The 21,902-nt window shown below is 40.7% G+C and overlaps 1 protein-coding gene across 3 annotated transcripts in view; it reads left to right on the top strand.

Moving 5' to 3' along the window:
* The window catches only part of supv3l1 (SUV3-like helicase), a 41,374-nt gene extending 19,881 nt beyond the window's left edge, over positions 1 to 21,493 (top strand). For all 3 annotated transcript variants that reach the window (XM_043683144.2, XM_087999153.1, XM_087999154.1), the window contains 6 exons: positions 8,815 to 8,908; positions 9,248 to 9,467; positions 11,968 to 12,048; positions 12,764 to 12,940; positions 17,379 to 17,527; positions 19,641 to 21,493. In XM_043683144.2, coding sequence (XP_043539079.2) covers positions 8,815 to 8,908; positions 9,248 to 9,467; positions 11,968 to 12,048; positions 12,764 to 12,940; positions 17,379 to 17,527; positions 19,641 to 20,112 — 1,193 coding nt within the window. In that variant the 3' untranslated portion in view covers positions 20,113 to 21,493. The remainder of the gene's footprint in view (positions 1 to 8,814; positions 8,909 to 9,247; positions 9,468 to 11,967; positions 12,049 to 12,763; positions 12,941 to 17,378; positions 17,528 to 19,640) is intronic.
* The last annotated feature ends 409 nt before the right edge of the window (positions 21,494 to 21,902 follow it).

Below are 21,902 nucleotides of genomic sequence, written 5' to 3'. Positions count from 1 at the left end.
GTTGGGTTGGTTGGGGGTGTGGACCTGACGAGGGAGTCGTGGAGGGAGTGGTCTTTGCGGAACGCTGATAGGGGAGGGGAGGGAAATATATCCCTGGTGGTGGAGTCTGTTTGGAGGTGGCGGAAATGTATCTGGAGGTTGGTGGGGTGGTAGGTGAGGACCAGTGGGGTTCTGTCCTGGTGGCGATTGGAGGGGTGGGATTCAAGGGTGGAGGAGCAGGAAGTGGAGGAGATGCGGTGGAGAGCATCGTCAACCACATCTGAGGGGAAATTGCGGTCTTTGAAAAAGGAGGCCATTTGGGTTGTTCGGTATTGGAATTGGTCCTCCTGGGAGCAGATGCGGCGGAGGTGAAGAAATTGGGAATATGGGATGGCGTTTTTACAGAGGGCAGGGTGGGAGGTGGTGTAATCTAGGTAGCTGTGGGAGTCAGTCAACTTATAGTAAACGTCCATGTTGAGTCGGTCATCCGAGATAGAAATGGAGAGGTCTAGGAAGGGAAGGGAGGAGTCTGAGACGGGTCAGGTAAATTTGAGGTCGGGGTGGAAGGTGTTAGTAAAGTGGATGAACTCCTTCCACCTATTGCATTCCCATGCCCCTCCCTCAAGTCCCTCCTCCCTACCTTTTAGCTTAGCCTGCTTGGCACACCCTCCTCATTTCTGAAGAAGGGCTTATGCCCGAAACGTCGATTCTCCTGCTCCTTGGATGCTGCGCTTTTCCAGCAACACATTTTTCAGCTCTGATCTCCAGCATCTGCAGTCCTCACTTTCTCCTCGTGATAATACACACAATTATTGGGTACAATTTGATTTTGGCACCATTACTATGGGTGAGGTCCATTCACTGCAACTCGCTTTGATTATATTTTCTTTGAGCATACGTTCAATCTCTTTTAGAACCTTTCCAATGTTAGACGATTACGTCGCTAAGGATGTTGCTTAATTGGAACAGCATTTCTTATATCTACATTATGCATAGTCAGATTAGTACTTCCCAGCTTATTCACCATTTAATTGTAGTAACTCTTCCAGATCATTTTAGTTTTCCTCTGGAAGGTAACTCAATAATTTATCCCAATTTTTGAGAACTTTCTCATTGTCCAATTTACATTGAGGAATGTCCAATTTAGAATCATCTGAACTCGGTTCTTCACTGTTGTAACCAGTAACATATTCCCCTTTTGCTTTCCTTCCCTATCAAAATATCTTTTCAGCATATTCACATGACACACTGAGATTTAATTTTATCTGGTGTTCTTATCAAGTTGTTCAACTCATTCAATTTCCTTTTGATTTGATAAGGCCCCCGAAATCTTGCCTTCTAAGGTTCACTTACCACTGGTAATAACACTAACGCTATCACCACTAGCAAAATTGCAAATTTTTGCTTTCTTATCTGCTTCCTATTTCATCATATGCTGTGCTACTTTTAAATGCTGTCTAACCAACTCACCCTCTCTACTTAAACTTTCCACTTAATTGTTCCCTAAAATTTGACGTACAGTCAAATGTGTGCTCTATAACTCTGAATCACCAATTTCTTCTTAATTAATCTCAATAATACTCTCATCTCATGCTCAAAAACTAATTTAAATGGACTGAATTTAGTTGACTCATCAGGTGCATCCCTAACTGCAAAAAAATACAAATGCAATTCCTTTCTCCCAATCATCTGGATAGTGTTGACTATAAGCCCTCGACGTGGTCTTCAAAGTTTGGTGTCACTGTTTAATGCTTCCGGCCCAGTGAATTTGAATTGTTTATTTTCTAAGCTATCCATAACTCCCTTGAATAATTTTGATTGTAAAATTTGACCTTTGGTCCAATTGTACTCCTGAGGTAGTCCGTATCTAGTAAAAGAAATTGAGTAACTCTTCTACAATCCTTTTAGTCATGATACTGTGTAATGGAATGGTCTCTGGAAATCTAGTAAACACATCCATTATGGTTATTAAATACTGATTCCCACATTTTATTTTTGAGAGGGATCCTATGCAATCAAATATGACTCTTGTGTGAGGTTCCCAAAATGCAGGAATGGGTACTAAGTGTGCTGGTTTTATCACTGTCTGAGGTTTTCCAATTACCTGATATTTATGACATGTCTGGCAAAATTCAATTGCATCCTAATGCAGTCCAGGACAATAAAAATGTTTTTGTACTTTGGCTTGAGTTTTCCTTACTCTTAGATGACCACCTACTAGTAATTCATGTGCTACCTGCAACACCTCCTTTCTATAACTTACCAGTCATACAACTTGATCACCTTTTACCCATTTGTCATCTGCCTGAATATGTGATGGTCTCCATTTCCTCCTTAGAATAACTTGGATTTATAACATCTGTCAAGACTGCAATTTTGAAAGTAGGAAATACTGCATTGAATTCAGTGCAGCAAACTGCCACAATAAAATAAATGTTATCAAAAGTCATGGGAATGTACAGAATGGAAAAAGACCCTTTGGCCAATTGTGTCCATGCTGATTGAAACCAATCGCCTAACTATTCTAATCCCATTTTCTTGTATGCCTTGGCATCTAGATTGCACATCTAAATATTACTCAAATGTTATGAAGGTTTCTGTCTCTAATACCCTTAAAGGCAGTGAGTTCCAGATTCCCACAATCCTCTAGATGGAAAAAGTTGTTCCTTCACACCACCTCTCAACCTCTTGCCTCTTTCTTTAAAGCTATGCCCCCCTCCATCAAGGGGAGAAGTTCTTTTTTTCCTGTTTAACCATTATTTTATACATCTCAATCATGTCCCCTCTCAAGCTCCTATCCACTAAAGAAAACTGCCCAAGTCTGTCCAGTCTCTCTTTGTAGCTAAGACTACAGGCAACAATCCTGATAAATCTCCTCTGTACCCTCTCCAGTACAGTCTCATCTTTCCTTTAATGTGGATTCCAGAACTACACACTAGCTGTAGTCTAACCAATGTTTATGCAGTTCCAGCGTAACTTCCCTGCTCTTAAAATCTATGCCTTGCCTGATCAAGGCAAGTATACCATTTGCCGCCTTAACAGGTGTCCTAATACCACAGGACTGGTGGACATGCAAACCGAATTCCTACTGATCCTGTGTTTCTCAAGGTTTTACCATTCATTGTGTATTAATTTGTTACGTTTGGTCCAGGAGGAAATTAATAAATTCAGAATGGGCACAGAAGTAGTGAATGAAGTGAAAGTAGTGACCTTTATAATGTGAATGTTTTGGTCGGGAGAACACGGTGGTCATTTATTACTTGGAAGGTAAAACTCTCAGATCCGGCAGAGGAAGAAAAGGATCTCCTGAGTACAAATGTTGATTTCTGTTTTATGGCCTTGCTAACCTCTGGTACAACTAAACCAAAAATTAGGATTTACTCCTAGAGAGATAGAATTAAAAAACAAAGCATGAAACATGTATTGAACATTAGTTCGACCGCACTTGAAATAATGCTTACAGTTTTGGTCACTATTATTCAAAAGAAAATGAGTTCCTGAAGAAGGCACAAGGAAGATCTGCAAAGCTGATGCCAGTAATGCTTAGGTATATGTATTGACATTGAGATTGATTCCCTCATCCCTTAGTCTGTGCGAGATGAGAGTAAAAAATGATTGAGGGAGACCTACTAGAGTTCTTAAGTTAAGAAAGTATTTGACACAAGAGATACAAAGACAATGTTTCTTCTTGTGCAAAAGAATGTATACAAATATGATAGGTTTTTAAAAATAAGTTGAGAGCATTGTAAATTTAGGTGAGAGATGGAATGAGGCTCATGTGATGCATGTAGATGTCTGGCCCTAGTGCAGTTAAGGAAATGGAACTGAGAGGTGGAATCAACCTGCTCCTAGGAACTGCCCAATCAAGTGGGTTAGGTAGTGTAAGTGAAATGTAACATAGAAATATATTAAAAAGACTCTTACAACAAAGTTGTAAAGTAATCCCCATAATACTGATGAAGACTCACAATACAGTTTTATTCGACATAATTACAGTTTTTTTCAGGAATGCTGATTTACCACCACGAACTCAAATAGATTCTTTATCATATGCAGTTCTGGGAGAATTGCTTGTGTTCTCAGTTTCATCTTGCATCATGTTTTCATTGATAAAGTAAAACATTGGCCTTGATAATGTTTATGTTTATTTAACTGTGTAATAATATTCTTATTATTTTCTTTAAAGTCGAAAATCCACAGGAACATGGTAGGAAACAAAGTTCAAGGTAGCAGGTAGGTAGGAGGCAAATAGTATTGCTAATGAGAGAGGATCACGGTTTAGTGGCTCAGTAATGCTGAGAGGGTCATTTTTGGATTTTGAGGATGGAGGAGGCATGTGAGGATTATCTGGGATTGGAACATTAAAATGGGAAACTTTCCGATGTGACCGGAGGGAAGAGATTGGGAATGAGGGAGGAGTTGGTGACTGTGTGAGAGCATGCAGCACTCTTTACTTGGAATGTTCTTTGTACTTGCATTTAGTTTCTTTTCCAAGCATCTATCTGAGTGTCACTAGTCATTTATTGGACTGAGAACAGAAAATTACAGCAAATAGGATGGGAGGATATATATTGGCATGGATCAAGAGTTAGTTAACAGATAGCAGAATCAAAATAAATAGTAAATAAAATATTATGGATGCTGAAAATCTGAAACAAAAACAGAGAAAGCAGAGTTTTTATGTTTCAAGTCCACTGTGCCACCGTGCCGCCCACAGCAGCACAGTGGTTAGCACTGCTGCCTCTCAGCGCCAGAGACTCTGGTTCAATTCCCGCCTCAGGCAACTGACTGTGCGGAGTTTGCACGTTCTCCCCGTGTCTGCGTGGGTTTCCTCCGGGTGGTCCGGTTTCCTCCCACAGTCCAAAGATGTGCAGGTCAAGTGAATTGGCCATGCTAAATTGCCCGTAGTGTTACGTAAAGGGTAAATGTAGGGGTATGGGTGGGTTGCGCTTCGGCGGGGCGGTGTGGACTTGTTGGGCCGAAGGGCCTGTTTCCACACTAAGTAATCTAATCTAATCTAATAAACGTTGTTCAGAACTGACAGTGGGCTAGAAATATTAGCTGGTAGCTGTGCTTTCTCTCCACAGCTGCTGCCAGATTGGCTGAATTTTTTTCTCCGGCCATTTCTGTTTTTGTAGGAATAGATGAGTTGTTTTCCAGAGTTGCAGGCAATGACTGGCGGGGTACCTCAAGTATTAGTGATTGGACCTTGGCTATTCACAATAGATTTTAATGATCTGGATGAGGGAACCAAATGCAACATTTTCAAGTCTGTTGACAACATCAAACTGGCCAGAGTTGTGAGGATGATGCAGTAAGGCTTCATGGAGATCTAGACCAGTTGAGTGAATGGATAAACACATGGCAGATGCAGTATAACATGGATAAATGTGAAGTTATGCACTTTGCTATGAAACCAGAAAGATTATTATTTTAAATGGCAAAACAGTGGAACCTCGATTATTCGAACACTATGGGCGGGCAGTATTTCATTCAGATAATCGATTATTTGGTTAATCGATTAAATGCCTTTCCTCTAGAGCTCTGAATTTTTAAAGTCTGCCCTCCGTTCAGGAGGTAAGGCAGCAAGACAGCATGCGAGGCCCCACCCAACACCGCCTGCTGCCCCCGTGCAACCCTCCCGCACCCAACCCAGTCTGACACCGCCCCCCAAACTCATCCACTCTCGCCCCCTCTCCGGGGCAGCCGGACTGGACATCAACAACAAGACTGCTGCTGCTGCCTTTGTGGGGTAAGTCTCCAAACAGCACACCCACACGCAGCCACAGCCCCACACACATTTTACTGCAACTTTTTGACAGGTTCCACCTTTGCTCTGTACAGGACAATGTTGGAGAGATTATTTGGGGAAGGGGTCTTTAAGAAAGAACTCCAGGGAAAGTGTGTGTGGAGAGAGAGTGCGGGAGGTGCCTGTTTAATCACTGTAAACAAAAGACACGATGACTGTTGGAAACACATCTTTGATGTAATCCGATTTTCAGTTAATTGGTATTTGGATAATAGAGGTTCCTCTCTATTGGACCTGGCTGTCCCTTACATTAGCCAATGAAAGTAGACAAGCAGATGTTGTAAACAATTAGGAGGGCAAATGGAATATTAGCTGTCACTGGATTTGAGTTCCAAAGTATGAATGTCTACTGTAGTTAGACAGGACCTTGGTGAGACCTTTAAGAAAGTATATACTTGCCATAGAGGGAGTGTAGTAGAGATTCACTTAGCTGATACTGGGGATAGTGGGACTGTTGTATGAGGAGAAAATGGTTCAATTGGGCCTGTATTTACCAGAGTTTAGAAGAATGAGAGGGGATCTGATTGAAGTGGAGTAAAATTCTAACAGGGTTCCACAGGGGAGAATTGTTTTCTCATATTGTGGAGCCTGGAATCGGGGACATGACCTCACATTTAGGATTGAGATGACGAAAGATTTTTACACTTAATGTAATGGAATTCTCTATCACAGAAGGCCTTGGAGGCCAAGTCATTGAATATATTTAAGAAAGAGATAGGTAAAATTTCAGACCTTAAAGGCATAAGGAGAAAGCAGGACTGTGGCATTGAGGTAGAGGATCAGTCATGATCATACTGAATGGAGGAGCAAGCTTGAAAGGCTGAATAGCCTACTCTTGTTCCTAGTTTCTGAGTCTGTTTGTTATGAAAATTTAGAAATGATGTATATCAATAAGAGAGATGATTGCAAGGAGGAGAAAATCTTGTAAGAACCATTGCTTCTATCTGCCCATTTGATATGCAGATGTCCATGGAAAAACCACTAGGAAACTAAAGGTTCTCAAATCTTGGCTAACTGAATAAAGGCACAAGACTAAACTTATTCCTTTCTGTTTGCAGACGTGTGTGTGAGGATAACGATCACTTCTATAAAGTGTTGAAGAACCGTGTTCTGACCTTGGCTGATTATCTTAAATCGGTTCTTTGCGTAGCTGTTAACATTGTTAGTGGCTAATCAGAGTCAACTTGCCAACCAATCAGCAACTGTTTGTTATATAATTGGTCATGACGGTTCGAAATTTGGCATCCTTGTGTTTTATCCTAATGAGTGTAAAACAAAATGGTTTGGCAACATGTCTCTCTGCAGCAATTCAGTATTGTCAAGTACAATATATTCTGCACAAGAGAATTTTAATATTGATGAGAGTGACAGTTCTATCTCCTCATCATGATGAGAGATTGTCAATGTGGGCAAATTGTAAGGTTGCTTCTTTGTCCTGCTGTTATTGTTCTGTTCGATCTCTGATTCTTGATTCTAGGTTGGAAAGAATCAGCAAATTTCAGTCTGCAAGTACTGGTCACTGAGAGAAAGCAAGTCTGTGTGGAATGCATAATCAGACTGTTGAGACCTCAGCTTTGCATACTGTTTGTTTCTACTTATTACCCAGCCTTTGCATACTGTTTGATTTTGGTTGCGTTGTTGTCAAACCCCTCTTTCCACCCATAATCCTAACTGGTTTGTGAAAAGCCAGCGTCTTAACAGTGTAGCACCCTGACTCAGAATGAGACCCACATATCAGGGCCACAGTTTTCCCTCACATGTTTGGCAATTGCCAAATAGAAATCACTGTTGAATAGAATGATACAAGAGTCTCTCATTCTACTTAGAGCATAGGGACTAGGAGCAGGAGTAGACCTTCGAGCCTGCTCTGCCATTCGATAAGATCATGGTTGATCTTTTCGCAGACTCGGCTCCACTTACCCACCCTCTCACTGTATCCCTTAATTCCTTTATTGTTTAAAAAAAAATCTACCTTTGTTTTAACAACGTTCACTGAAGTAGCGTCAACTACTTCATTGGGCAGGGAATTCCATAGATTTACAGCCCTCTAGATAAAGAAGTTCTTTCTCAATTCCGTCCAAAATCTGCTCCCCCTAATTTTGAGGCTATGACCTCTTATCCTAGTTTCACCTACCAGGGTGGAAACATCCTCTCTACGTCGATCTTAACTGTTCCGTTCATAATTGTATATATTTCTATAAGGTACACCCCCCTCCCATTCTTCTAAATTCCAATGAATATAATCCCAGTCTACTCAGTCTCTCCTCATAAGCCAATCCCCTCAACTCTGGAATCTAGCTAGTGATCCTCCTCTGCACTTTCTTCTAGTGCCAGTACATCCTTTCTGAAGTAAGGAGACCAAAACTGCACGCAGTACTCCAGGTGTGGCTTCACCAGCAGCCTGTACAGCTGCAACATAACCTCCCTGCTTTTAAACTCAATTCCTTTAGCAATGAAGGATAAAATTCCACTTGCCTTCCTAATTGTTGTACTTGCAGACCAACCCACTGTGATTTTTGCACAAGGACACCCAGGTCCCTCTGCATAACAGCACGCTGCAACCTTTTACTGTTAAAGTAATAATCCTTTTTACTGTACAAGATATTGAGAAACATAGAGTGGATAGCCAGAGACTTCTTCCCCGTGGCGGAAATGGGGCATAAGTTTAAGGTGATTGGAGGAAGGTTTAGGGGAGATGTCAGAGGTAGGTTCTTTACCCAGAGAGTGGTGGGTGCGTGGAATGCACTGCCAGCAGTGATACCAGAGTCAGATACATTAGGGACATTTAAGCGACTCTTGGATAGGCACATGGAAGTTTGTACAATGTAGGTATGTAGGTTAGTTTGATCTTAGAGTAGAATGAAAGGCCGGCACAACGTCAAGGGCTGAAGGGCCTTTACTGTGCTGTACTGTTCTATGATGCACAGCATGCATCGTCAGCTGCTGCAACTGGTGCTTGTGTTGTGACATTTAGTCCTCAGTGGTCTGGTTCAGTTTACTGACAGTGTCTGTATTCTTGATCTTAGGAACAAAGTTGGCTCAAGCAAAAAAATTCAATGACCCTGACGATCCCTGTAAGATCCTTGTTGCGACTGATGCCATTGGAATGGGTTTAAATCTGTGAGTAAACCATTCACCTTGTTGCTGTTTTCACTTCTTTGCTGAACGAATTGTGCTGAGATTATGTGCCTTGGTTGTTGCTTCCTCGCCTTCAGAGAATCAAAGTCCATCCAGCACACCATTCATTATGAGTGAGTCTCTGTAGACTGAGAGACATTGGCAATAAGGGCCAGGGACTTTATCCATTTAGTTATATTCATTGCTATCTCTACAAGAGGGTGCTTGATACTGTGAGATTACCTCCCTGTATGGATCACAGGACAATGTGGAACAAACTAATTGAAGCCCAGTTCTATCATCTAATAATCTGCAAGAACAATTTTTCTCTGTTTTGTTCAGGAGCATAAAACGCATAATTTTCAATTCTCTTGTGAAACCAAGTATCAATGAAAAAGGAGAGAAAGAAATGGACCGGATAACTACGTCACAGGCCCTACAGATTGCTGGCAGAGCTGGCAGATTCAGCTCCGCCTTTAAAGAAGGGGAAGTTACTACAATGAATCGGGATGACCTTCCTGTGCTGCAAGAAATCCTGAGCAGGACCGTCGAACCCATTGAGGTGAGCATACTGAAGAAAAAAGGTAAGGCTCCCCATCATCACCATCTTGTGGGTTAATATAGACAAGAATTTGCTATGGACTGGTCATATAAGTACAGTGGCTTACAACAGCAAGGCAAAGGTTAGGAATACGTAGTGAGTAACTCACTTCATTGACTCCCAAAAGTGTGTACACAAGGTACAAGTCAAGGGTATAATGGAATACTCCCCACAGTAGACAAGGGCAGCAGAAACATGGAAACACCACTATGGTTCCTCTTCAAGCAACTCACTATCTTGACTTGGAAATATGTTGACTGTTTTTTAATCAGTATCTTGGAGTTTCCTCCCTAATGGTATTACTGGTTTACTTGCAACAATAGACTGCAACAATTCAAGGAAGCAGCTCCTCAGTACCATATATTCTGCAACTAAGGATGGGCAATAAATAATGGCCCAGCCAGTGAAGCCCACAATACCTAAATTAATTTTTTTTTTATAAAGCTCAATGATTGTTGTAAATAATGAAATTCAGAGCACTTTATTTGAGTGTTCAAAGTATCCACAATGATATAGATGAGCTAGTATCCCAAATACAGAAAAGTAGTTTGTATTTAATTGTAATACAGCGACTTGGTTACAACATGGCGAAGGTTAAGAAAATAAAATATTCTAGAGTGCGCTCTATATATATATATATATATATATATAAGAATCTGGGACAGATTGGCAAAGAGGGGATGCTGCGTTAAAAAAATGGATGGGTTAAAGGCATTAGTGAGGACGGAGGTCATGAGCGAGAATTTGTATGAGTCAAGGTGAAGATCACGAATCAGAGATACTGATGGAAGTGGTTTATAGGCTTCCTAGCAACAGCTATACTGTTGGACAGATTATTAAGTAATAAATTATTTGAGCTTAAAGCAAAGGCAGTGAAATAATTCTTCTAAACTGGGGTACTCAAAATGGCAAGAGAATTTTGACGTCAAAATATGTGCTGGAAAAGCACAGCAGGTCAGGTAGCATTTGAGGAGCAAGAGGGTCGATGTTTTGGGTATAAACCCTTCATCAGGAATGTGGAGGGGCAAGGGAGCTGAGAGATAAATAGTGGGGTGGTGCTGGGGGCAAGGTAGCTGGGAAGGCAGTAGGTGGATTCAGTTGGGGGTAATTGTTATTGGTCAGTGGGCAGAGTGGAGTGGGCAGGTGGGAAGGTAAATGCATAGGTCAAGAGAGCGGTGCAGAGTTGGAGGGTTGGATCTGAGATGAGGTGGGGGGAGGGGAGATTTGAAAACTCGTGAAATCGATATTGTAACCATGTGGTTAAAGGGTCCTGTGGCAGAAGGCAAGGCATTGATTTGGCAGTGGAGGAGGCCCCGAACATGCATGTCTTGCGGGGAGTGGGAGGGGAATTTGAAGTGGTCGGCCACAGGGCAATTGGATTGTTTGGTGTGTGTGTCCCAGAGATGTCCCCTGAAATGCTCCGCGAGTTGGGAGCCTATCTCCCTGATGTAGAGGAGCCAACATCGAGAACAACGGACATAGTAATTGAGGAAGGTGGATGTGCAGAAAAATCTTTGCCAAATATGGAAAGATCCTTTGGGACCTTGGATGGAGCTGAGGGGGGGGGAGGTGTGGGTGCAGGTTTTCACCTCATGTGGCGGTAAAAACAATGACTGCAGATGCTGGAAACCAGATTCTGGATTAGTGGTGGTGGAAAAGCACAGCAGTTTAGGCCTCATGTGGCAGCAAGGGTAGGTGCCAGATGTAGAGGGTGGGTTGGTGGGTGGCATGGACGTAACCATTCCCCTAATTATAGAGCCCCCGACAACTACCTTTTTGCTTCCCCTCTTGAATGGCCTCCTGTACCATGGTTCAGTTTTCAGTTGGCTCATCCTCCCTGAAGCCCTGTTCCTTGTCCACTCAGAGAGCTGAGGCTCCTCTGTCACATCTTGCTGGGCATGGCCACTGAACTAATTTTAAGTACTTAATCTACCAGCTGTGACTGCTTCCTGAAACCGTGTCCAGGTACTTCTCTCTCTCCCAGATATTCCATAGTGTTTGAAGCTCAGATTCCAGCTCATCAACTCTGAGCCGAAGTTCCTTGATCAACCAACACTTGCTGCAGATGTGGTCACTGCAGTTCACAATGGGATCAGCCAGCTCCCACATCATACAGCTAGAACGCATCACTGTCCAATCATTTCTACTTAGTTAATTACTTTATTATATATTTTTTTAAATGATTTAATTAAATTTATTGATACTTTGCTGGGTTCTTTTTCAAATTTAGTACAGATTTCCTACCAGCCAATCAGGTCACAGCCTCCCTGTGACATCAGTCCAGTTTTTTTTGCAGCTACGGTGCCCCAAGTTCCAGTAGTTTTATACTCTGCTCTGCCTTCTGATAGCTTCCCGCTGACTAGCATTATAAGATCATTCAATAACACCTGTCTTTGGAAGGTGGAAGATGTTTCAACTTCTAAAACGTATTTATTTATTATCCACTTTGAACTTTTTTAAGGCAGCAGGATTGCACCCCACAGCAGACCAGATCGAGATGTTTGCCTACCAGTTGCCAGATGCCACCCTGTCAAATCTGATCGTAAGTGTTTTGCTCAGAGTTACTGCTTACTGTGAAATTTCTTTGTGAAGATGTGGAGATGCCAATGTTGGACTGGGTTGAGCAAGGTCAAAAGTCACACAATACCAGGTTGTAGTCCAACAAGTTTATTTGAAAGCACTAGTTTTTGAGCATTGCACCTTCATTAGGTGCTAGAGAGGGAGGAAGACCTTAGATGCAAAATTTATAAGGAAAAGATCAAAAGGTCATACAACTCGTGAACATTTTGAACACACCTAAGACAGCTCTTAAATCTTTAATCAGTTAGAATGGAGGTGCAGGTTTCGATTGATTTAAACTGCAAATCCTGGAATTTTTTTCAAGTCACTGTCTTGTGATAACTTATGATGTTATCAATACTTTATCTTGGGGCAATGACTTGAAAGAAATTCTGAGATTGGCATATTAAATCAATCAAAACCTGCACCTCCTTTCTAACTAATTTAAAAATTGAAGAGCCATCTTAGGTGTGTTCGATTCACTCACAAGAGTTGAATGGCCTTTTGATCTTTTCCTTAAATTCTGTCTAAGGTCTTCCTGTCTCACTAGCACCTGATAAAGAAGCAGCACTCTGAAAAGTAGTGTTTTCAAATGAATCCTTTCTTTGTGAAACACCTTTATTGACTGATCACTTCTCTACAAATTTAAAGCTAAACCAATGTTCCTTTACTTTTTCTTGCCTTTCCTCTGAACACAGGACATATTTGTGAGCCTCTCGCAAGTCGATGGACTATACTTCGTGTGCAATATTGATGATTTCAAGTTCCTGGCTGATATGATTCAGCATATCCCATTGAATCTCCGTGTACGATATGTTTTCTGCACTGCACCAATAAACAGGAAGCATCCCTTTGTCTGCACCTCCTTTTTAAAGGTATTTTACTCATCTGTCAGTCATATACCAATGAGATTGTTTCTTCTTCCTTCTTCATACATTAACCATTACATTATGATACAAAGAATGTGGATTTACTTAACACGTTTTCTGACTTCAAGATACTCCAGTGGAGTATGTATTGCAAGTGTAGATGATGATGTAATGTGGCAGATGCAGTGTGCACGCAGCAGTCTTTAATCAACAGCAATGTGACGATTAGATTAGATTAGACTACTTACAGTGTGGAAACAGGCCCTTCGGCCCAACAAGTCCACACCGACCCTCCGAAGAGCAACCCATCCAGACCCATTCCCCTACATTTACCCCTTCACCTAACATTACGAGCAATTTAACATGGCCAATTCACCTAACCTGCACATGTTTGGACTGTGGGAGGAAACCGGAGCACCCAGAGGAAACCCACGCAGACACGGGGAGAACGTGCAAACTCCACACAGTCAGTCGCCTGAGGCAGGAATTGAACCTGGGTCTCTGGCGCTGTGAGGCAGCAGTGCTAACCACTGGGCCACCGTGCTGCCCAAAATTTAATGATTTGAGGTGTAAGGATTGGCTAGATACCAGAAAATATTTCTCTGCTATTTGATCAGGACAATAGGATCTTATTTGCATTCTTAAGAGAAAACAGACTAAACCTCAGTTAAACTTGGCATCAAAAGACAACACCTCTAACAGTGCAGCATGTTTGCGGCCTCTGCTGCAGATTTTGAGCTCTCGACCTTCTGAATGACAAGTGAGAGTGAGCTATATTTTTCTGGAAGAACAATTCCCTGAAATAAAGCCTCTACATTAATCGTGTGGCAATACTGTTCTTACACCACACAAAATGTTGGCAGTTGTCCAGACAAGCAGTAGTCAGTCTATTGGCTTTAATAAACTGTGTTTTCAGGGTTCGTGATCATAGTTAAGCAGTCAACTATTAATTGCAATTAAATGATAGCTTTTGAGTTTCAGAAGTAGTTTAAATATGATACCATTAGTTAGAGAAAGAAAATATACTACTGTGACGTTTAGAAATAATTCAGTGATACCAGAGGATAGGAAGTACCAGTGATAGGAGGAAGACTCCCTATCCCCTTTCCTTCTGATCTACCTTCTATCTGCCTGGTGAAGACTGCTGTCTGGGAAAACTGCACTCTGCAGTCAGTCTGCTCTATTCTTGATTCCTGCATGGATTTGACTTAGTCTTAGCATGGTACCACTCCAGCGTGGTATCTGGTTCCTTACCTATTGCGGCTTCTGTGTAGTTATTCCAGTGTAGAACTGGCCTAGTTATCTGTGGGCTTCCCATGGCAATTCCTATCCTGAGTACTTCTCCCACGCTCTCTCATGTGCTCTCTGTTTGTAGTGACAGTTTTTTTTTTTGGCCAATGGCACAGTGGGACAACTATTATCACCCCATTTCATGCCTTCATCTGAGGGTTAGTTTACTATTCTTTTTGAAAATGACCTTAGAAAGAAGACAAATAAGTGTGTTTGCTACCAGATGAATTGTAGATGCTGGTTTTGGACGACATGACCTGTCTGTTTTTCCTAAGTCTACCCATTGTTTTCATGCACTAAAATTTTGGAGAGTTAATTACTGCTGTAATACCTATTAAATGCAACCTACTAGTACACGGTGAATACTGGGAAAATTCAGTTCATAAGGGACCCAACATATGTTACATAAGGAAGTTCCCTTTAGAATAACTATTGAGAGAATTTTGTGGTGAAAGGCCAAATTAATGTATAATGTAATATCCTCGTGTATTAATGCTCTGGACTTTGGTGTGCCAAGGACAGTTTCCATTTGCAGAATACACTAAACTTAGAGTTGTAAATTGTGAAGAGAATACTGTGGAACTTCAAAATGACATCGATAAATGAGGGGCAACTACTGCTGAATGTGGAGAAGTGATGCATTTTTGTTGGAAGAACATTGAAAGACAATACAAAATAGGGGTGCAATTCTAAAGGGGGTGCAGCAGCAGAGGAACCTGATGTGCACAGATCATTGATCGTGGCAGGCCAGGTGGTGGCCAGTTAATAAACATTTTCTGTGACCTCACTCTTGAATATTTTCAAAATCCATCCCTCTTATGCAGCTATTCAACTGCTGCTTTCATTGACACAGATTGAAAATGGGAAAAGAAAACTTTTCTCCCTCTTTCCCGGTTCAGTCTTGATACCCTGCCCTAGTGACAGAGCATTTGATCTCTCTCATTTGAACTACTGGGACTTGAATCCCATTCCCATCAAGCAGTTACAAAACCCAGTAAGCCAGTTACTTCATTGACAGATCTCACTTGCTGTGCAGCAGAGTTCTTCATTTTCTTGTTTAGCCTTGCCTCCCACCTCTAAGAGACATAAACTTAAACGTTAAAAATCACACAACACCAGGTTTTAGTCCAACAGGTTTAATTGGAAGCACACTAGCTTCCAATTAAACCTGTTGAACTATAACCTGGTGTTGTGATTTTTAACTTTGTACACCCCAGTCCAACACCGGCATCTCCAAATCATAAACTTATAACAGTAGCTTCCCTTAAAGTTACACATAAGTAATCCTACATTTTATTTTTATAAATCCCTTATAAAGCCCTTACAAATCAACACAACAAGAAAGGCCATTCTTATGGATGATTTGAAATCCAGTTTACAAGTTGAGTGTGGAACAGTTTTGATTCTGCAAGACCATCTAGCATTTTCTGCTCAGAACTTTCAAGTATTTCGCACATGGGGTTCCGGATGAGCTTTTGTTCTGAGCACTCACCATCAATAGAAAAATTCTTGTCCTTTTTAAAGCTCCTGCAGTACCAGAATTAACACTTATTTCATCCATTTTAATGGAAGATCCCAGATGGAAACTGAGATGTGGTTTAAAATATTCTGATTCGGGACACAACAACTCAAATACAAAGGGAAGGAATATAAATCAGGAAATTGTGATTATGTGCTGCCAAGATTAGGTTTCAAGCCAACTTGATTAGAGGACTGAGTTCAGAGGGTTCACACAGTTAACATACTGAAACTCAACAGTGAGCTGGAACAGGAGTTCACTACTGTTGTTGATTTCAGAAATACTGAGGAGGTAGAGTCTGTTTAAAATTTGGGTGCGTGGGAGAATGCACTAAAATGCATTTACTTTGTCTGGAATGATCAAATCAATGCAAAAATGTAATTATCAACCATGAGCTTTTCTTGTACAGATTTTATTTGAGCCTCTGGGGTTTGGGAGCAATCAATATGTCTTGGAAGAATTGCACTTCATGGAAGGTTAAAAGTTAAATGGTTTAATCTGAAGGAGATAATTGAGTTGGAGATGAGTAGAACATAACAATAGAAGTAGACTGTTCAGTTTGAAAAAAAGGGAGTGCAAATGTGGAATTCAAGACAAATAGATCAGTCGTAATCTTATTGAATAGCGGAGTAGGCTCAAGGAGCTGAATGGTCTCCTACTCTTGATGTGTATGTATGAACCTGCTCTGTGATTTAATTAGATCATCGCTGATATCTACCTCAATGCCACACATCACTGCCAAATCCTTCACTGTAATTATAGTGTGTTTTCCATTCAGGGGTCAGCAATAGGTGGGGTCAAGTCTGAGAAGAGGCAAAGGAGAAATGTTAAAACTGCAAAAGAAGAGGATGTAGCTCCTGGTTACATTCTAAGAAATGATCTCTAGGAGAGGGATGATTTTCCCTGTGCCGTTAGAAACTGAGGATAATCACAAAATCTGGTGATGAAGTGAAATCATCAGAACAGGAAATAGTTAAATTATAATATTGGTACCAGGAAGGAAACTGGAAACCTCCAAAGATAAATTACAAACCACACTTGGTTATCGCAAATCAGCTTTAAGCTACTCTGCCACGGGTCCATATGAGAAAGCATATGTGAACAACAGAGAAAATTGTCAGTTGCATTAATACATACTCTGGAAGGTGTGGTTAATGAGTCGTAGCTCTACTAGATAAGCTCGTACAATGAAACCATTAGAAGGAAAACAGCTATTTCGATCAAAATAAATCTTTTAAAAATTTTGGATTTTACTATGGTCTCCCAAAATAGTTTGTGATCCCTGACAGTCAGGATTCCTGGCTATTCAGCATTGTGTATTCACTATTGTGATATCCACAACATTCAGCATTGTGTATTCACTATTGTGATATCCACAACATTCAGCATTGTGTATTCACTATTGTGATATCCACAACATTCAGCATTGTGTATTCACTATTGTGATATCCACAACATTCAGCATTGTGTATTCACTATTGTGATATCCACAACATTCAGCATTGTGTATTCACTATTGTGATATCCACAACATTCAGTATTGTGAATAGCACATTACATCATTGATCTGTTGATTTGACATTTGCAGTCTAATTTTCCTTTTTTCTTAACTTTGAGTCTGTTTGCATTTTTTAGTTTGCCAGACAGTTCAGCAGGAATGAGCCACTGACGTTCGAGTGGTTATGTCGACACATTAACTGGCCATTAGTGCCACCGAAAAATATCAAAGACCTTGTACACTTGGAGGCTGTGCATGACGTATTGGATCTGTACTTATGGTTAAGGTAAGTTAAGGAGCCTGGATCCATTGTTTGGGAATGTCTTTCAACTCTGATATTTGATAAAGCTCATTTTGTCTAGCAAATCCATTTGATAGCTATTCATCCAAAGCTGAGATGTTTTGAACGGTATCTTGATTGGTTCTGGTCTCTTTCTGTTCCTTGTCTTGGATTGGCTCTGATTCCTGGTTCAGGTTGAAATATATGAATTATAGCAGTTTAAGACAGGATTTACACATGTTTACCTATTCTGCCCAGCCTAATCCCACTTCCCAGCTCTTGGTCCCTGATCTTGTAGTTTAAAGTATCAAAAATATTTCACTTGGTAGTATAAAAGTTAAACGTTGCTGAAAGTGACTCATTGACAGAGCTTTTCAGCTTGCATTCATCCAAACTAAGGTGCCAAATTTCAAACCATCACAATAGCTTATACTACAGGAAAAAGCAAGTTGTTTGTTTGGCAAGTCAGCTGGAGCTGAAGCTTTGCTGTGGGGAAAGCAACAGGGAATTATAGACAACCCAAACTCTTGGGTAAGGCTTCAGCATTTTACTGTTGTTTGCAAAGAACAGGTCCCTTCTGAATTATGGTACCCGTGAGTGTAAACGAGCTCCAACAGATTGCCTTATGTTGGTGATGATTTTGGGCTTGCTGTCTTGTCAAATCATTGCTCACAGATTTTTATGCTTTGCTTGCGTGTCTCGGCTGAGTGCAGACATGACCTCCATTATTACCTCTTCTAAGCAAAACCTTATGAAGTTAGTCAAATATATGTCTTAAATCTCTGCTGTGTTTTTGATTAACCCATGCCTTACTAAATGAAGATTTACATCTTTCATAAAGTCATTTAACTCCTTAATACTTCCTCTCATTTTATTTAATCTAATACTTCACACCATCTATACTGAATCACTGTTCTGAGAACCAAATATTTGTGAAGAGTCATTTTAATGTCTTCCATCTCTGTGGTTTATTCTAACTGGCCTGACTGTTAACCTCTTGCTGTTTATGTAGTTACATTTTTTAAAACCTTCAGGTTTTCCTTGATTTATGTTTTTCATTACCTTTGTTTTCTGCTATAAGCTTTCCTTTTTTTTTAAACCTCTCCTTTGAACTCCTTGACTAGCAGATGCTAGTTTGTTGATCTCTTTTACTGTAGGTGAATATTAAGGCCACACCATGAGGATGTTGCCTTGTGGGGCAATCTGGGTCATGATTTTAGGATAAGGGATAACAAATTTAATACAGGGATGTGCAGACATGACTTCTGTCAAACGGTCATAAATCTGTGGAATTCACTATTGCAGAGTGCTGGATGCCAAGATGTAGAGTAAATTCAAGGGGATAGATTTTTAGTCAGCAATAGGCTGAAGGGTTATGAAGAGCAGGCAAAAAATTGAATTATGGTAAAAATAGTATCAGCCATGGTTATATGGAATGGCAAAGCAAGCTCAAGGATCTTAATTATCAGCTCTTGCTCTTAGTTCTTATGTGAATCCTCCCTATCTCTTCCTTGAATACCTCCCACTGACCTGGCATTGATGATAAACTTACAAGGAGCTATTTCTAGTTGACAGCTAAATCACATCACAGTTGAAGAAAATTAGTTTTTTTGAGTTGAGAATTGTTTTTTCCAGTTTATGTTTATCTTTTTCTATAACTATGCTTTAAGTCCAACTAAATTATGATAAGTTCTAGAAAAGCGCTCCCCAAATTGATACCCTTTTCCCTGCTGCTCAGTTTCTGTAAAACTAAATCCACGTCCTTTGTTGAGGGCATTATGGATTGGCTAAAATGTGTTCTCTTGAATGAAGAATTCAGATTCCCCCCCCCCCCCCCCCCCGACCCCTGCCCCAAAACCATTCACACTAATGCTATCCAAGTTAATAATGTAGCATTTCAGACATTTGCTTCTAGGTTTGCCCTTCCACTTCCCTTGACTGTTTGGCAGTCTAAAGTGCGTTCCCAGCCTTGTGTGATGTTTCCTTTTTGGTTCTTCTCGTCAGTCTGGTGATTTATTTGATGACCCTTATGCCAAACCATTCCCCTCTCTCAACTTTAATTATTTTCCTTCCTGATCTCAAGCTGGTACTAACCTCTGTTCCTTTTCATCTGTCTTAGTTACCGGTTCATGGACATGTTCCCAGATGTGAACCTTGTGCGAGAGATCCAGATCGAGCTGGACAGCATCATACAGATTGGGGTGAAGAATATCACTCGTCTGATCCGTGCTTCGGATTCCATCTCCACAACAACTGCTGCAGGCGCCGAAGATGCTTCTGTTTATGGAGGAATATGGATTAATGAGAGGACAAACGTGGAGAACATGAATTCCAAGGATCAGGTTTACATTGGATCTAGACGGATACGAGGGTCCAAGATTTTAGGCTACAGAGGAGAGGTTTATAAAGCGGAAATGCCTGGTGACTCTTTGAGTGCCAAGCTGGTTCAGCAAGGACATCTGACAGCTGAATTATTGCAGCAGCTTCAGGAGGAGTGGGCAGCCAGCCATGGTCTCCAAACCTCCAGAAATGCCACGACCCAAGAGCCAAGTAAATCCACATCCAGAGGATTGAGGAAGAAAAAGAAATAGCTTCAGTATATTTATTCTACTCTGAAAATGTTCTCTCCAGTTTAAACAATAAAGAAGTGATTGGACTATGTGCAAAAAACCTGGTTTTCCCAGTTTGCTTGATGTCTTTGACTGCCAGCTGCACAGAAATCAAAGTAAAGATTTTCCATTCCGGTGCCTCCCTGTAATCTTGATTGTTGGATCATGGTGTCAGAACCGATACTGTAACTCTCAGTTCATGCAGGTATCACAGATCCTATCAACCCATGTGTGTTAAGAGCACCTAATATTTGCATAATGCCTTCAATTAAGGATGGAAGATTTAAAAGAGAGGGGAGAGTTTTGGGGATAGCATTCCAAAGCTTAAGGCCTTGGCAGCAGAAAAGAGGGGCATCAGTGAGGGTCGTGGGGAATACGCAAACTTTGGGCATTTGGTGAATGAGAGAATTTTGTATGATGAATGAGGAAATGCATTTTAACAAAAAAAAAAGTCGAGAGGGAGCAGATGGTGGTGAATCTTCGAAATCCTCTACCCTAGAGGTCTGTGGAAGCTCAGCTATTGAACATGTTCAAGACAGAAATTCACAGATTTCTCCATATTAAAAACTTAAAGGGCTATCAGTAGGGTGCAGGAAAATAGTGTTGAAGTAGATTAGTAATGATCCCATTGAATGGCACAGTGGGCTGAAAGGGCTGGACAGCCTCTGCTGCCAATCTGTTCTTCTGAGTTCAAGAAACTAATTAAAGTCTAAAAGCAGGAACACATTTTGGGATCATGGATAAGCAGGTGAGACCTGTTGCTTGCACTTCTCCAATTTTGGGATTGTCAGCCACTTCATTGGGCTTGTGCCAAAGTTCATATTAAGAAACAGTGAACCTGAGGATTGGGAGGAGTCTAGAATTGGAGCATGAGGGGGGAAAAGTAGTGAGAGTGAACTGATGAGGAACATAAAAGTTGATTGTAAAGGTTATTTAATATAAAAGGATGAGTGTAGATAAATAAAGGTCCTTATGCTCTAAAGAGAGGAATGGATAGTGAAAAACAAGGAAAGGATAGAGCAATTAAAGAAGTATTTTAGCTCTGCCTTCATAGAAGAAGTCACAAGTATGTTTTCAGAAATGCTAGGGAAGCCAAGGTCTGTTAGCAAGAAGAAGTTGAAATTAGCTCTAAAAGAAAGAATTGCGGAGAAATTAATAGGATTGAAAGCTGATATTCCAGGAGCCTGATAATTCACATCCTTGGGTATTAAAGGAGGTGACCATCGAAATAATGGATGTGCTTGTTGGGGTTATTGAGGGAATTGTGCATAATGTATCTAAGTTTGCTGCCAACACAAAAATGGATGTTCGAACGGTGGTAAGAATGCAAAGTGGTTCAATAAATATCATTGCAGTCCTTAAGCATTATAAAGTTTGTTCCCATATTTTTAATTATCTGCAAATATTTCATTTTTTCCAACTACTTTTCCAGATTGTAATCTCATTTCTTTCTGCTGTTACCTCATTCTAGTATCTTTGGTACAAATTAATTCATGTCAACATTCTGTTTCAGATTTTTGATTTCTTCAATATGCTCCTTGGATCTTATTTCATCAGTTTATTGTTAAACATCTTTCTTTCTTTCTGTCTTTCTTTATATTGTTGTTTTCAGTCCTTCAGGCTAAGTACCACCTTTTTGCTTTTGCATACTCTATTTTTTGCACTTCCTAGTCAATCCAGTTCTTCAGGTATATTGTACACTTAGTTTCATTGTCTTCGTAGAATCCCGATAATGTGGAATGAGACCATTTGGTTCAGCAAGTTCACACCGA

This window comes from Chiloscyllium plagiosum, unplaced genomic scaffold, assembly GCF_037043375.1.
Source record: "Chiloscyllium plagiosum isolate Xiang-an unplaced genomic scaffold, Cpla_swu_hap1 HiC_scaffold_22, whole genome shotgun sequence".
Classification (NCBI taxonomy): domain Eukaryota; kingdom Metazoa; phylum Chordata; class Chondrichthyes; order Orectolobiformes; family Hemiscylliidae; genus Chiloscyllium; species Chiloscyllium plagiosum.
This window is presented reverse-complemented; position numbering and strand designations above follow the sequence as displayed.